The sequence below is a fragment of the Propithecus coquereli genome, unplaced genomic scaffold (assembly GCF_000956105.1).
Source record: "Propithecus coquereli isolate 6110/MARCELLA unplaced genomic scaffold, Pcoq_1.0 Scaffold77, whole genome shotgun sequence".
Classification (NCBI taxonomy): domain Eukaryota; kingdom Metazoa; phylum Chordata; class Mammalia; order Primates; family Indriidae; genus Propithecus; species Propithecus coquereli.
The window spans coordinates 5,597,489-5,611,240 of record NW_012153840.1 but is presented as its reverse complement, the minus strand read 5'-3'; the positions used below and the strand labels follow the sequence as shown (position 1 = coordinate 5,611,240).

General features: G+C 59.8%; 1 protein-coding gene across 1 annotated transcript in view; it reads right to left on the bottom strand.

Annotated features, from left to right (window-relative positions):
- Nucleotides 1-13,752, bottom strand: part of CASZ1 (castor zinc finger 1) — a 53,611-nt gene that overhangs the window by 17,971 nt on the left and 21,888 nt on the right. The window contains exons 3-5 of the mRNA XM_012662519.1: nucleotides 6,474-6,962; nucleotides 2,470-3,304; nucleotides 1,311-1,379 (exon numbers count right to left, since the gene is read on the bottom strand). Of these exons, the coding sequence (XP_012517973.1) occupies nucleotides 1,311-1,379; nucleotides 2,470-3,304; nucleotides 6,474-6,962 (1,393 nt within the window). The remainder of the gene's footprint in view (nucleotides 1-1,310; nucleotides 1,380-2,469; nucleotides 3,305-6,473; nucleotides 6,963-13,752) is intronic.

The following is a 13,752-nucleotide window of genomic DNA, read 5'->3' as shown; positions in this document are numbered from 1 at the left end:
TGATTCAGGCTGAAATTCAGAGCAGGGGGAGACAGACGGGGGCGAGATCTGGGATGGAGGTGAAGGCAGAGCCCCCACAGCCACCCAACTGCCCTTTCTGCAGGTAGCTGCCTGCCCAACTCCCACCCGCCACCCTCCACCCAGCTCGGGCCAGGTGCTGGGGGCCCTGGCGGGGCCAGCCCGGGGCTCTGCTGCCGAGAGGTGTTAAAGGGCTCTCTCTGTCCTGGGCTTTTCCTGACACTTGAAACAGTCCAGAGTTATGAATTTTTAAAGCACAGCATCTGTTTGGCTTCCCACGGCAGGGAGCTCACTCCAGCCAGCTCCACAGCCAGAGCCCCGTGCCGCCCTGGCCACTGCCCACCGCCCAGAAAGCCCGTTCCTTCCCCAGGCCCTGAAGCTGCTGGGATGTGGCTCTCAACAGCCTCGGTGATGGCCAGCCCTGCGGAGGCCACTCTGGAGAGAGCACACCATGACAACTGTGGAGAAGGTGGCTCATTCTGCCTGCCTGTCCCCCTCCAAGGATGACGTGAGACTGCAGGAGAGTGAGAGAAATCCCCCATTGTAGAGGGGAAATCCACTTGCAAATAAATACTTAAGCTGAAGCTGCCAAAAGGGCCATCTGCTGAGGCACTAATAATAATGGTAATAATAACAATGATAAAGGGAAGACAGAACCATGCAAGGCTGAAAAGACAGAGGGACACGGGAGGCAGAGACAGAGGGGATGGCAAGGACTTGTGAGATCAGCAGAAAGACAGATGCCAGGCCTGGCTCCTGCCATGCGCTGCTCCACAGACACCAGCAGTGTGGGGGGTGGGGGTGGGGTCTCATTTGGGGGAATTTGTCACAGCGAAGGCTCCTCACCTACCAATCCCACGGCCTTTGGGATGGAAAGGGGGAGGTCTGGAGTCTGGTGGTGTCCAGGCCAGCGGAGCCCACCGGGCTGTGTCAGCGAGGACACCTGTGCACACCCCTTCTCAACCCCAACAGCTCCACAGCGGCCCACGTCCTACCCCAGGCTCCATGTGAGGGTAGGACCCGGACCAGCTGAAGGGGGTGCCCTCACCTGCAGCCAGGCCCCGCGCTGGGCCCCTGCCTGCACCCTGGCCCTACTTGGATCATAAGCCATGTATGGACTGTGTGGCCTGGACTGCACCAAAGGGGCCGGGGGAGTTTAGGGACAGAAATGCATGGGGGTGGGAGGAGGTAGCCACCTTGGCCCTAGTGGTCAGATGTCGGATGGTCTGAGTCCCCCAGCACTCCTGGCCCCCCACCTTCTCTCCACGGCAGGCTCCTCCCCAGGGCCCTACCTGGCAATATATTTCTGGTAAATGTTTACATCTTCGGTGACAGCTGGTTTATCTGTGGGCAATCCGTTCCTGGTGAGAGACACACAGGGCACAGCCGATTAGTGGACAGGGGGTGCCTCGTGCCCCAGGAGCGTCGTGGGCAGCTCCCTGCCCTGGGGCCCAGCCCTTCTCTCCTTTGCTCTGCAGTGTTCTGAGGCACTCAGGGTGGGACTAAGAAAGTCCCTTGGCAGAAGCCTGGCAGAGGTTCAACGAGACCAGCTCCGGTGAGGGCAGGGCCACCTAGAGGAGCGGGGCTGGAGGGCTCCACCTGGGGCATGTCGAACTAGGGTCCGTCCACTGAGGCACACAGCCTCGGAAGCTGGGGCCTGGCCCCCTGACCCACAGGGACAATCAGGAGGGCACCAGGCCCCCCTGGGGAGGGACGTGGCGAGGGCAGCACTAAGCAAGTGCAGTGGGGCAGAAGGAACACCTCTGCACCCTCAGGCCAGTGGATGCTGCCAAGATCTGCTCCCAGGTATACAGCCCCCCAGGGTCTGGGGGTTCCCATGCTGATATAGTGGAGGGAAGGGCTTTAGGGAAGGGTCTCGATCAGCCCCACGTGATCCATCGTTTTACCATCCAGGCCTTTCCCCTGTCCCTAGGTTCAGGCTGAAAAGGTGTAGACACCCCCACCCCAGCCTCCTACCTTCTGCTCTGAGCCTGGGGGTGAAAGCCACCAGCATGGACCCACCCCTGAGAAGCAGTGTTCTCAGCCACTACAAGCCTGCCTTGGGCCCTCGCGGCAGCAGGCAGAAGAAGCCTGTCATGGGCAAATGAGGGTGCCCACAGCCCCTGGTATGCACAAGAGCAAATGCGCAGTGCACATCAGCACCTGGTGTGTGAGAGCGTGTGAGGGTGCACGGGAAGATACGGAGTATGCAGGTCTGGGAACCATGTGTGAGTGTTGCACGAGGGCACGCGAATGTCGGTGAAAGGGCAAACGTGCACGAGTGTCATGTGGTCCTGTGCACATGTGTGCAGAGCACTGGCTGCATGGTGGACGTGCATGTGGTGTGTGCAGCGTTATGTGTCTGCAAGCGTGCACCACACGTGTGGGGAAGAGGCCTCTCGCTCAGCCCAGCCCTCGAGCTGGGTGGCAGTGGGAGGGGGAGTGCCTTACTTGACAGTGGAGACGGTCCCCGTGGTGATGGAGTCCGTTTTGGAGAAGGTTGACTTCAGGTACTCAGGAGTGCTGAAGGACAAGGAAGCAGGTGGCTCGGGCCCTGGCCCAGGGGTGCTTGGAGCACTGGGCACACTGGTGAGGGGTGCAGGAGCCAGGCTGGGGGCGGGTGCAACCTTGGCAGGGCCCGGCTTCTGGATGCCCCGGACATCGTACTTGGAGGGGCGCCCCACCTTGCCCGTCTTGAAGGCGATGGCTCCACCCATGTCGGGGCTGCCCTCCCCAGGTTTGAAAAGGTGCAGGTATTTGACGTTCTCCAGGTCATACTTGGATGGCTTCTTGTAGGTGCTTCCGTTCTGGGGCCGTAGGTTCTCGCCTGTCTTCAGTTTTTGGATGAAGAAGTCATACTTGGAGGCACGGGCCACCAGGTTCTGCATTTGGATGCTGCTGTGTGACGGCAGGGGCAGGATGGTGGCCTTGGTCTCCAGGTGTGCTGTGCTGCTGGGCAGCCGCAGGCCAGGCAGGGGGCCTACCACCTCCTTGCCCGTCCGCTCCTCGGCCTTAGTGCCATGGGCTGGCCAGGGGAGCTGCTCGCCGGCCTTGAGCTTGCGGATGTACTCCTCATACTTGGAGAAACGCGCCCGCTTGCTGAGGGTATCTTCGGAGGTGGGCAGCATAGAGGAGGTGGCTGCCTCAGGAGTGGAGCCCGCGTGCAGCTTCTCAAAGCTGATCTTTCTAGCCAGTTCGTCCCTTGTGTTCTGGTCGTCATAGCCGAACATGCCAAGGAACTCGGTCATGGTGGAGGCCGCATAGTCCCGCAGTGAGGAGGCCTCACCTACGTGGGAGGAGGGGGTGGGTCACCTCTGGGAGGGGGCAGGGGAGGAAGGGAAGGAGCCCCTCCACTGCGAGCCCCCACCCATGGAGGGAGGGGCCAGCGTGGGGAGGGGGTGGAGCAGGACATGATCTATGGACATTTGGCTCACTTGTTAGGTTTTACGACTCTTAAATTAATTTGTTTTAAAAAAAAGTAATTAATACTGGGGTAAAATAAAACGAGTTCATCAATGCCAGGAAAATCAATTTCCTAAATGTTCTGGCCGATGGCTTTTCAGTACATTAAACAAAGTTTCATAAATGTCTCCGCTCTCTCGCCTTGGCCTAATATGAAAGAGAAGTCATTTTACTGGAAGTAAGGCCAGAGCCCAACCTGCCTGCCGGAGTGGGGGCCGGAGAGAACGGGGCCAGGGACAGGTAGGGATGTGGGCGGTGGCTAGGCAGTCAGGAGAGAGCCCAGGGACTGAGGGAGACATTCTGGGTTGGGCAGGAGTGGCCTAGCTGGAGGACCTTCCCTGACCCCCACAACCGATGCCCTTGGTAGATGAGGGGCTCACCCCAAGACTGCCCCAGGACCTGGACTCTTGGCATCCCCAAGTCTTCCCAGGCTACTGACAGGCCCAGACAGCAGGGCTGAGAGGGTACCAGTATGCCCACCAGACGCACTTAGGGCCCCCACCCCGGCCAGGATTTAGGACGCGGATGACTCCTTCAAACTCCCCTGTCATCCTTCAGTTACTTGTGCTCACATACAAGATTGTGTCACCTGGGGAAAGCAGGAGCCTCAGCAGGGCCCAAGTGCTGCCCAGCTGCCCAGGCACACTAAGAAGCCTGGAGGGACTTCTCTACAGTGACGCACGTGCACACAAACCCAGACACACACAATCACATACACACTCCCACATACGACCCTGATATGCATGCACACTCTCACATACACTCACACATATTCACATACAACATACACATGCACTCCCATGCACACGCACTCTCACATACAGACACATAACACACATACTCTCATGTACACTCTCACATACTCTCACATTCAGACTCACAAGCTCACACTCTTCGCTACTTTCTCCAATTCTACAGACACACATATACACAAGTGCCCCAAACCCTACCCCCAGCTCCCCAAGGCAAGTCTCAGGATGCTGGGAGGAAGATGGTCCCACTGCAATGCTGAGGTCTTTCTCTTCCACGCACCACCGAACACCACTGTAGACGCAGGACCCCCAGTGCACGCACACACTCATTCCTTCACTGAACATGTGCTACACCCTGGATCAGGGCTGCATGCACACAGGACCCCAGGGGACACCTTGCTCTCTCCACCCATGTGCAAGCCAGCCCACTCGGGCACACTCAGAGCAGGACCCCATGCAAGCCTGCCGGGTCTCAGATTCTGGAAGCATACCTGGAGGGGTCTGATGGGGCAGTGTGGGGCCTAGGCAGGAGAGGACACCTAGCAGGATGTGGAGGGAGAAGGTCTGGGCTCCTGGGAGGGGCTGGCACCCCACTAGGTGAGGAAAGGACTGTCACAGGCAGCCGCCTGGGCCCCAGGCAGGCACAGTGATGTAAGAACCCAGCAGACAGATATTCTCCAGGACAGCGTGGCGGGTCAGCCACTGTCCTGACCTGAAGCCACACAGGGCTGGGGGCCCAGCTTGGGAGGAGTGGGCTCTGGCTGCTGGATTCAGTGGCTCAGGGACCAGGGAAAGGGGCTAAAAATAGCTGGAGGCAGCTGAGCCCTCGCTATATATGGCAGAGAGACAGAGGGCTTTGAAGGGCAGGCAGCTTGGAGCAGGGAGGGGGCCAGGCAGGGGTCCCAGAGGCCTGTGTCCCTGAGCCCCAGGGCCCAGAGAAGGTGGCCTGGGGGCTAGGCCTGTGGTGGGCAGCTGTGGCTCCGGCTGGCTCTCTCCAGTGCCCAGGACTGAGCCTTGTCCCAGGTGTGGGACTGAGGGCGAGGCCTGCAGCCACGAGGCCCCTGGCAATTGAAGTCCTGCCTCCTGCCAGCCCTCCATTCCCCTGGAGGCCACAGTTGAGGCCTGCTCGCCTGCCCTCAGCTGTGGGCAGAGCTGGGCCTGGGTGGGGTGGGGTGTGGAAGGGACGGCAGCCCTTGTCGCGTGCCTCTCCTCTCCTCAGGCCCAGCACAATCACCTTGTGTCTGGCAACGGCAAGGGCTTTTCCTATCAGAGGAAACTGAAGGTCACACTTTTCCTCATTGATCTTGCAATGTTTGTTAATTACTCTGTCACTGATGTGGCGAAGGATAATTAAACAGCTCTGTTTATATCTTATATGCATAATTATGTGGCTGCGCAGGGCTCCCCGCACAGGGAGGAGATGCGCCCCTCGCTGCAGGGGGAAGCGGGTAGGGGAGGCTCAGGGCACCAGGCATCAACCTGGGAGGGAGGCTGGGGGTACAGAAAGGCCCAGACCCTGGGGCTCCAACCCCAGTGCTGCCCCCCTCACCCGCCCTCCCTGGAGCAGAAGGTGCACAGGGCTGCTCTGGGTCCTAAGGACAAGGAGACACCAGAAAAGCCAGGCCTCAGCCATCTCATGGGCAAGAGGTCAGCCAGAGGACCACATCCAGGGCAGCTGGGTGTAAGGGGATATGCAGGCTCAGCAGGCCATCCTCACTGCCCTGAGCAGGCCTGCCTGGGAGGGCCGGGACAGAGGCTTAGGGAAGGAGAAGGGCCAGGGGAGGGGCAGGAGAACAAAGCCGAGTCTAAGCTTCTCGGAGAAACCTCCCTGAGCTCGTGCAGTTTGTGGTATTAACTGTTCTCCCCATGCTTGTGGCCAGGGACTACGGCCCCCGACAGGCTCGCCCCTCTCCAGGTGTGTGTAAACAGAGTCACCCACCCACCGTCTGTCCACTCAGATATCTATCCTGTCTGTCCATCCATCCCCACCTGTCCATCCATCTGTTGTTTCTTGAAGACCCACACACTTGGGACAGCCCAGCCTGGCTCGCTCTGGGTGCCCCCCATTCCAGTTCTTGCCTTGCCCCGACCCCCAGGAGTCCTCACCAGGTTGGATAAGGTGCCAGTGTTTGGAGCAGGGGTGAGGAAGGCTCCCTGGACACACTGCCACTTCCCTGCTGGGCCTCCCCAGGGAGGGTGCGCTGTCCCGCCTTCCCCTCCCTTCAAAGGCCAGACACGCACCTGAAGCTTGCTTGTTGCTGGGGCCACTGTCATCCTTGGAGGCTGCCCCGTCCGAGTCCTTCTCCTCTAGGACGCTGCCATCCTTGGAGGGTTCTTCTGCGTGGTCTTCCTCATCGCTGCAGCCCTGGGGCTGCACCATGTAGACGCCCTCAGGTGGCACCTCCAGGCCTTCGCGGGCAATGCGGCCCAGCATGGGCGTGGGGGCCGGATCCTCGCTGTACTCCCCATTGACCCACTTCTCGATCACTGCCCGCCTCTTGTCTTCCTCGCTGCGAGGAGCCCGCGCCATCCCAGACTCAGGGCCACCACGCTCTTTGTCCCGGGGCCGCAGCAGGCTACCCTCGGCGTGGGAGCCAGCCTCTGCTCCCTTCTCCACCACCACCTGGCGGCTCAGCTTGGCGCAGATGGCATTGAGCTTCAGGCCACCCTTGCGCTTGGCCGCCATGGCGGGCTTGCCTGCTGGCGGGTCAGTGCACCGCGTGCCTTCAGCTGCAGGGATGGAGGAGGGACAGAAGTCAGAGGTGTGCTTGCCGAGCACAGCCTGAACACCTGAACAGCCCTGCACCCCCATGCCGCAGGTCCCCTGATGCATTTTGGTTTCCTCAAACTGCCTTGAGATTGCCTGACACGTGTTGGTCTCCCCTGCTAGACTGTAGCTCCCAGGGCCAAGCTCTAGAATCACTATCCTCAGAGCCTGGCACAGTGCCTGGCACAGAGTAAGTGGTTCAAGGACTACTCTGTAAATGAACAAATGAATGAATGAATGACTCTTCAAATACACAAGATAGTCTTCTGAGAGGTGGTGTGCCCTTTGACACACAAGGAAACCATGGCCCAGGCAGGTTAAGGAACTGGTCATGGGGTCAAGCTGGCAGGTGACAGTGCTGCATTGCACTTGTGAGCGCGCTATCTCACCACATGTCCCTGGGCAGGAGTCCCCGAGAACCAGGACCAGCCTATGCTAACCTCTGGCCTTATCGTCCCAGCAGCACTTGGCTGGCACCTTCCCCACCTGAGTATCTCATCCCCTGGCAGCTCCCCTGCCAGGCCAGGCCTGGCCCCTGGGCCCCACCTGACTCCAACCTCTGCTCACCATACAGCAGAGATCTTCCGATCTTCCTTAGCTCCCTCCCTGCTGTCAGGGTCTTCCTCGGCCCTCAACAGCCCGCTCTGGACCTCTGGCCACTTCCTGTTGCTGAAGTCTTTACCCAGCCTCAGCAAGAGCTGTCCAAGTGGAGTTCCTCACAGCCCTTCCTGGGGCCACTTGTGCTTGTCCTAGGACCTCATTCTTCCTCCTCTCCCTTGGCCAGCTCCTGCAGCCCCAGAAGGCCTAGCTGGCCCTGGGACGCCCACCTCCCAGCCCAAGGGGCCCCAGCTGGAATAGGCTGAGGTTCCTTAGATCCCTAACAGGGAGCCCAGAAGCTGCAGACACAGCACCTGATCTTTGAACATGACAGCCCGACACAAACTGCTGGAAACCCTAACCAGGCTGCTCAGCCTAAACTCTGTCCCTGATCAGGGCACTGAGGGTCCTGGGGGAGGAGGGGCACATGGCAAGCCCACCCATACAGCTTGGGATCTGCCCCAAAGGTTGACAAGGGTGAACACGCACATACACACACAGAGTGACCCTACATGTTTATCTATCTGTCCATCCCCCTGTCCACCCATCCATCTATCCATTTAGTGAGCTCTTACTGTGTGTCAGACCCTGTGGTGGAGCCAGGCATAGGATAGTGGCCCTGGCAGATAGGGTCTCGGCTCACACACACTTTGTGTACAAGGAGCCCCATCAAAGTGTGCTTCTCCATGGCTTGGGTCAAGTGGCCATCACCAGAGAAATGGACGAGTCTGCGTCTCCATTTAGGTCCCAAGGCTAAGTGAGGACAGGGGCTCTGCTCCCTAGATCCATGGGCGGAAGGGGCTCCACCATATCACATCAGCACCATAAACACCCATGTACCCAGAAACCCAACAGGGGGCCTACTCAGATGGAACAGCAACACCTCTGTCTGCTGGGAGGCCTCACCTGGCAGTCAAGATGGACTTGACTTGTACCCACAGATAACTGTCCCCCAATATACACAATGCCCAGTGGCTCTAGCCAGATCCTTGGCTTGTAGCCAGCTGCCCGTATGTACGGCCGCACCTGGCCCAGAGGGGATGGGGTGATCTCAGCCCAGCCCAGCCCAGCCCAGCCCAGAGAAGGGTCTGCTCAGCCCACTTCCAGTCCCGTGGCCCTTGCTTCAGGGCCCTGGACCTTGTCTAAGCCGGATGCCCACTCTACCCAGGTGTGTCCACATCTCCGAGTCTGTGCTGCCCACACCCAAGTCCCCACACTGACAGGGGGCTGTAATCATCACATCATTCCACTCAGGGCCTGCCAGCAGCAGGTTCCCTGACACCAGGTTTCCTCCAACAGGCCTGCAAGGAGCAGGCCTCACCTGGTCCCCTCTGACCCCTGCCCTGGACGGAGAAGGGAAGGGTGGGAGTGGGGGAACCCGCACTATTTTTATCAGGAGGTAAGCAGCCAAGTGTCTATGGCAGACCGCAAATGAATCTATAAATATTTATCCTAAGGAAGCGGGAAGCAGAAGCTCCCAGGGCTGAACTTGCTGCTGGTGACACCCCCTCCCTGGGCCCCCACCCATCCTGGAGCCTCCCCACACTTCAGCCCACCCAGCCCAGCCCACCCTCTCCTGATCTCGGCTATTTGCCTGGCTCAGTCCCTGCCTGGGCCCCCACCAGCTGCGATGCAGCTGTGCACCCAGAGCCCACCCCCAGTCCCCAGGCCCCTTTGCTCCTGCCGACTCCCCCCACACCTGCCCTCCAGCTGCCACTCTGCCCCAGCCCACCTGCCTTCCAGATGTTGCCCTCCCTCTGACTCTACTGCGGGTCCCAGGGGTGGAAGTGGAGGGAGGCGTGGGGGTCTGGGATACAGGGGCAGGAGGCAGAGGCAGGGCTTAGGCTCATAAGTGCCAACGTGTGCAGGGATGGGGGGTGAGGAGGGGGGTGTGCAAGCTGAGGTCTTAGCTGTCCGTTGCCTTCCGGTCCTCCCCATGGGGCTAGCGCCGTGCTTCTCCATCAGGGCCCTGGGATCTATAGACTACCCCACCCCCGTGGGCTGACCCCAGACTCCTGTCCATGTAAACATTCCTCTGACTTTCTTCCCCAAAATATAAACGCCGTGGCCAGGCCTCAATGGAAGGAAGCCATCCGTCCCCGGCCCTGTCACTGCCCCTTTCATCTCCTTCCCGCGACCAGCCTGCCCGCTGCTCTATTTACACTGGACACTTCCTCTGGGAACAATACTGCCCAGGAGGCTAGCTTGGGCTGGAGGGTGGGAAGGCGAGGGGACTCCTGCTCTGCTCACCCAGGGACAGGCAGACTCGGGAGGCGAGGCAAGGGGAGGGGCGGCTGCAGGTCAGCCAGGCCTGAGACCCGCACATAGGCAGAGAGACCACCCTGCTCCTGGTGGATCTCTCAGCCTCCAGCCCCAGTGGCTCTGGACTGTCTGGGGCGAACCCCAGGAGGTGGCACAGCATCAGGTTACTGCTTAGCCTCTGGGGTCAGAGTCGTGAGCTCATGGCCTGGCTCTGCCCTTGCTAGCTCTGGCCCTGGGCAAGCTCTCTCCCTGTAGAAGGGCTGCAGGGCTGTAAGGTGAGAGTACACCTGTCTGCACCAAGCACAGGGCCTGGCAGGCATGGACCTGGGAAAAGGCAGTTGAGTCCTGGGAGGGGACAGTGGGCAAATGTGGTACCACACCTGGGCTTGAGATCCCCAGGCCAAGAGACCTCACCTGGCCCAGGAGAGGCAGGAGGTCTGGGGCAGGGGTGGGCTGTCCTCCCACCTCCTCCCCGGTTCCCCAAATTCTGCACCTTCCCTCCCAGGGCTCCAGGCTCAGCCAGCCTCCAGCAGGCAGTTCTTGTCTCTGAGCAGAGCAGACCCTGCTCGGGGTGGGGGAAGAGGGACAAGAACTGGCTGACGGCCTTTTCAGGCACTATCTGAGGACTTGTAGTGACTCAGTGGAGCAGGTGCTCTCACCGTCCCATCTGACGGAGGAGAATGCTGATCCTGGCGCTGCAGATACCCAGAGCCTGAGCTCCCCCTGGCCAGGAGCTCACAGGGCTCCTGGGCTGGCTCTGGGAAGTCCCAGGCTTCCCTGTGGGGGCTTCTGCTCCATCCATCCCCTCCTCACCCCCACTTCCTGTTCCCATAACACGGAGCCCCTTAAAGTGTTAACTGCGATGGGTAAAATGGTGCAGCAGATTGCTACAATAAATAATTTACTGATATTTATAAATATTCAAATCAGCCGGCTTTAGAAATCGAATGAAGGGAGGGCCTCGGGAGAAGAGCCCCGTTAACGGCATGCATCTCCTCACTCCCTCCAAAGGCTGGGGAGGCCAGGGCTCCTGCCAGTTGTGGGTGGGGAAGGGGCGCCCCTGCAGCTGCACTTGGGCCCCTCGTCCCTGATCTCCCTGCTCTCTAGGGGCAGAGGGTTGGGGAAGAACTGCTCTTTTCTCACCTGGTCAGGGCCAGGCCCTCTGCTGCAGGCGGCCTGGGCTCAGGGCAGGAGAGGCCCAGTGCCCACTGCCCCTGGCCCTGGGTCTCAGAGTTGTCTGTCTTGCCTTGGTGGGGGCAGTCCCAGGGGCCTGGGCAGCCTGGCAACCCCTCCCCACCCATGAGTAATGTGTTTCGGGGCCGGGCTGCCTGTCAGCTACCAGGCTTCGGGTGCTTTATGGGCTCTGCTTGGTGGCTCTGAACTCCCTGGTAGGAAATAAAGTTCTCCCTGCGCGTCCCTTCTAAACATTTCACTCAGTGGAAACGGTGTTTAAGAAAAATGAGGACATATTTCTTCCTAAGGATGCAGTATCCCCTTGGGCGGCCTAATGCCCGCCGTATATCAGGAGGTGGGGAGGCAGGGGCCAGGAACCAGTCCCCTGGGGTGGGGGTGGGCCGGGGCCCCGTCTGCCCAATGCTGGGCAGCTCGGGGGGCCACTCTGGTGGCTGCCCTTGCCCATGGTGTCCAGAGCCCTATGGCAGCTGGCACATTTGGAGCACCTCTTCTGTGCCAGGGACCGTGCTGGGCCCACAACAGTGTCCAGCAGCCCCACGTGGTTTCCAGATGAGGAAGCAGAGGCAGCGAGCGAGGCTGGTAACTGCCCACATCACCCAGTCAGTGCTGGAGCCCGATCCTGCCAGGCTCAGATGTCCAAGGTCATGGTCTTAAACGCTCCCACTCCCCGCCTCCCAAATAAGCGTCCTGGCGCCTCAGGGGTATGCATGCTGCTGGAGCTTCCATTCTGCTACCCTCTAAGAACACGAACTTGACAGGCCACAGGGCCCAATTTTGGGGTCTTGTGCCTATGTCCTTTCAACACACCCTGAGCATGCAGACAAGGCCCTGAGCTGAATCCTGAGGCTACACAGTGGGCGTGACAGGCAGTCCTGGTTCCTGCATCGTGGACCGTTCAGTTTGGGAATGGAAGTTTACAAGTCATTACAAGAGCCATTCCCGTGGTGAAAAGTACAGGAGCCAGAGGAGCAGCAAGTCTGGAAGTGAGGAAGCGCTGCTGGACGCTTGCTCCTCACAAGCCTCCTCTCCCCGCCGCTCCCCCCCAGCCCTCTCCCTCTGAACAGCTCCCTCCCCCATCTCCTTCAGCTGTGGCCCCTCCCCCAGCCAGGACCTGTCCCCTAGGAGAGGGGTGTCCTTCCCTCCTGGGACCAATCCTGTCCCCAGCGCCAAACAGAAGGGCCTCCGAGTTTCATGGGTGGGAGGAACAGCTGCTGCTCCCCAAGGGTCCTCGGCAGCTCCAAGCTGGAGGGGTGCTAGGCCACTGGGCCCTAGCTTGTCCCCCTTTGTTTATTTATTTATTATGATTTTTTAGTCCAGTTAAAAGGTTTACTATCCAGACACGTCTAAGTGGCCTCACTTAGCGTAAGTAACTCTATAAATCAGGGGAACTGTTAGCATCCACCGCACAGGCTGGCTATCAATCTCCCCCAGGTCACAGCCAAACAGGAAGGGGAGAAAAAAGAGAGTTACCACCCAGGGGAGATTTAAAACACACACACACCGAGCAAACGCACACAGATGGTGTGCATGCCGGTGTGCGCACGCACACTCAGAAGTCTCTGTGTTTGTACAATCGTATCATATTCACACGTGCACACGTAGAGCGGGCCGGGAACTGGAAAAAATGCTGCGCAGGGTCATGGTAATAGGACACACACAGACAGCTCCTGTAGCCAGGGAGGAGAGGCAGAGCCTCTGGAAGGGAGCTAGAGCCCCCAGGGCTACCAGTGCTGAGCTGTGCTGAGCTGCCCTGCTCTGGGCAAGTGGCTCTGGAGGGCTGTAGAGGGGATGTGTTTCCCTCCCCCTCTCCCTGCCACCAGCCAAACCCAAAGGGTCCGAGCTTTTCCCTTTTGAAAGCCCCAGGTAGGCACTTGGCTGGGAGGCTGGAAGCTTCGGGCCACTGCAATGGGGCATGTTGTCACCCCAGGTCCTCACTGACTATGCCCAAGGCTGGGCACACCCTAGACCTGGCACGGGCTCAGGAAGGGCAGCATCATCTAAACGGGTAGCTGGCTGCCATGCAGAGAACTGGAGGGTGCAGGGCTAGGACGACTGTCCAGAGTGACCTCTGCACAGCGGCTGCAGAGATGCCCTGCCGTTTACTTGAGAAGGTGTGGCTTGGGTGTCCATGCAGCCTGGGCAGAGGCTCCCACCCACACCTAGAAGGCCCCACTGGCTGAGCCACACCAGGGACTAGAGTGGGGGAGGCGTCTCCTCTGGGTCCCCAAGGCGGACGCTGGCAAGGCAGCCCGAGGTAGGAGACCTGCCCAGGCCCACCTCCTCTCCCCGCTGGCCCGGGAGGCCTCCCCGGCTCACCCGCCTGCCGCATCTCCCCATGAACTCTATTTCTCTTTCCTCTCCGAAAACAACTGAGCTGTAAATACTGTTTAACCTTCTCCCCCCTCCCCCCCACCACCCCCTCCCCTCCGCACTATAAAAACACAAATATGCCATAACTCAGCCGCCCGGCCGCCCAGCCTCCAACATGCCCCGCGCCCGGGCCTCTCAGGAAGGTCATTACAAACGACTTTCCGATTCACTGCTCCTGAAATAATTTTGTGTATTAAAACCTGAATCTGCACTTTCTGGGGCCGAAAGCCTCGCTTAATTATGGCGGGTGTCCTTGGGACGGACAGTGATCCTTCACTCGCCAGCCCGCGCTCCAGCCCTCCGCCCGCCGGCCCGCCCCCCTCCCCGGGC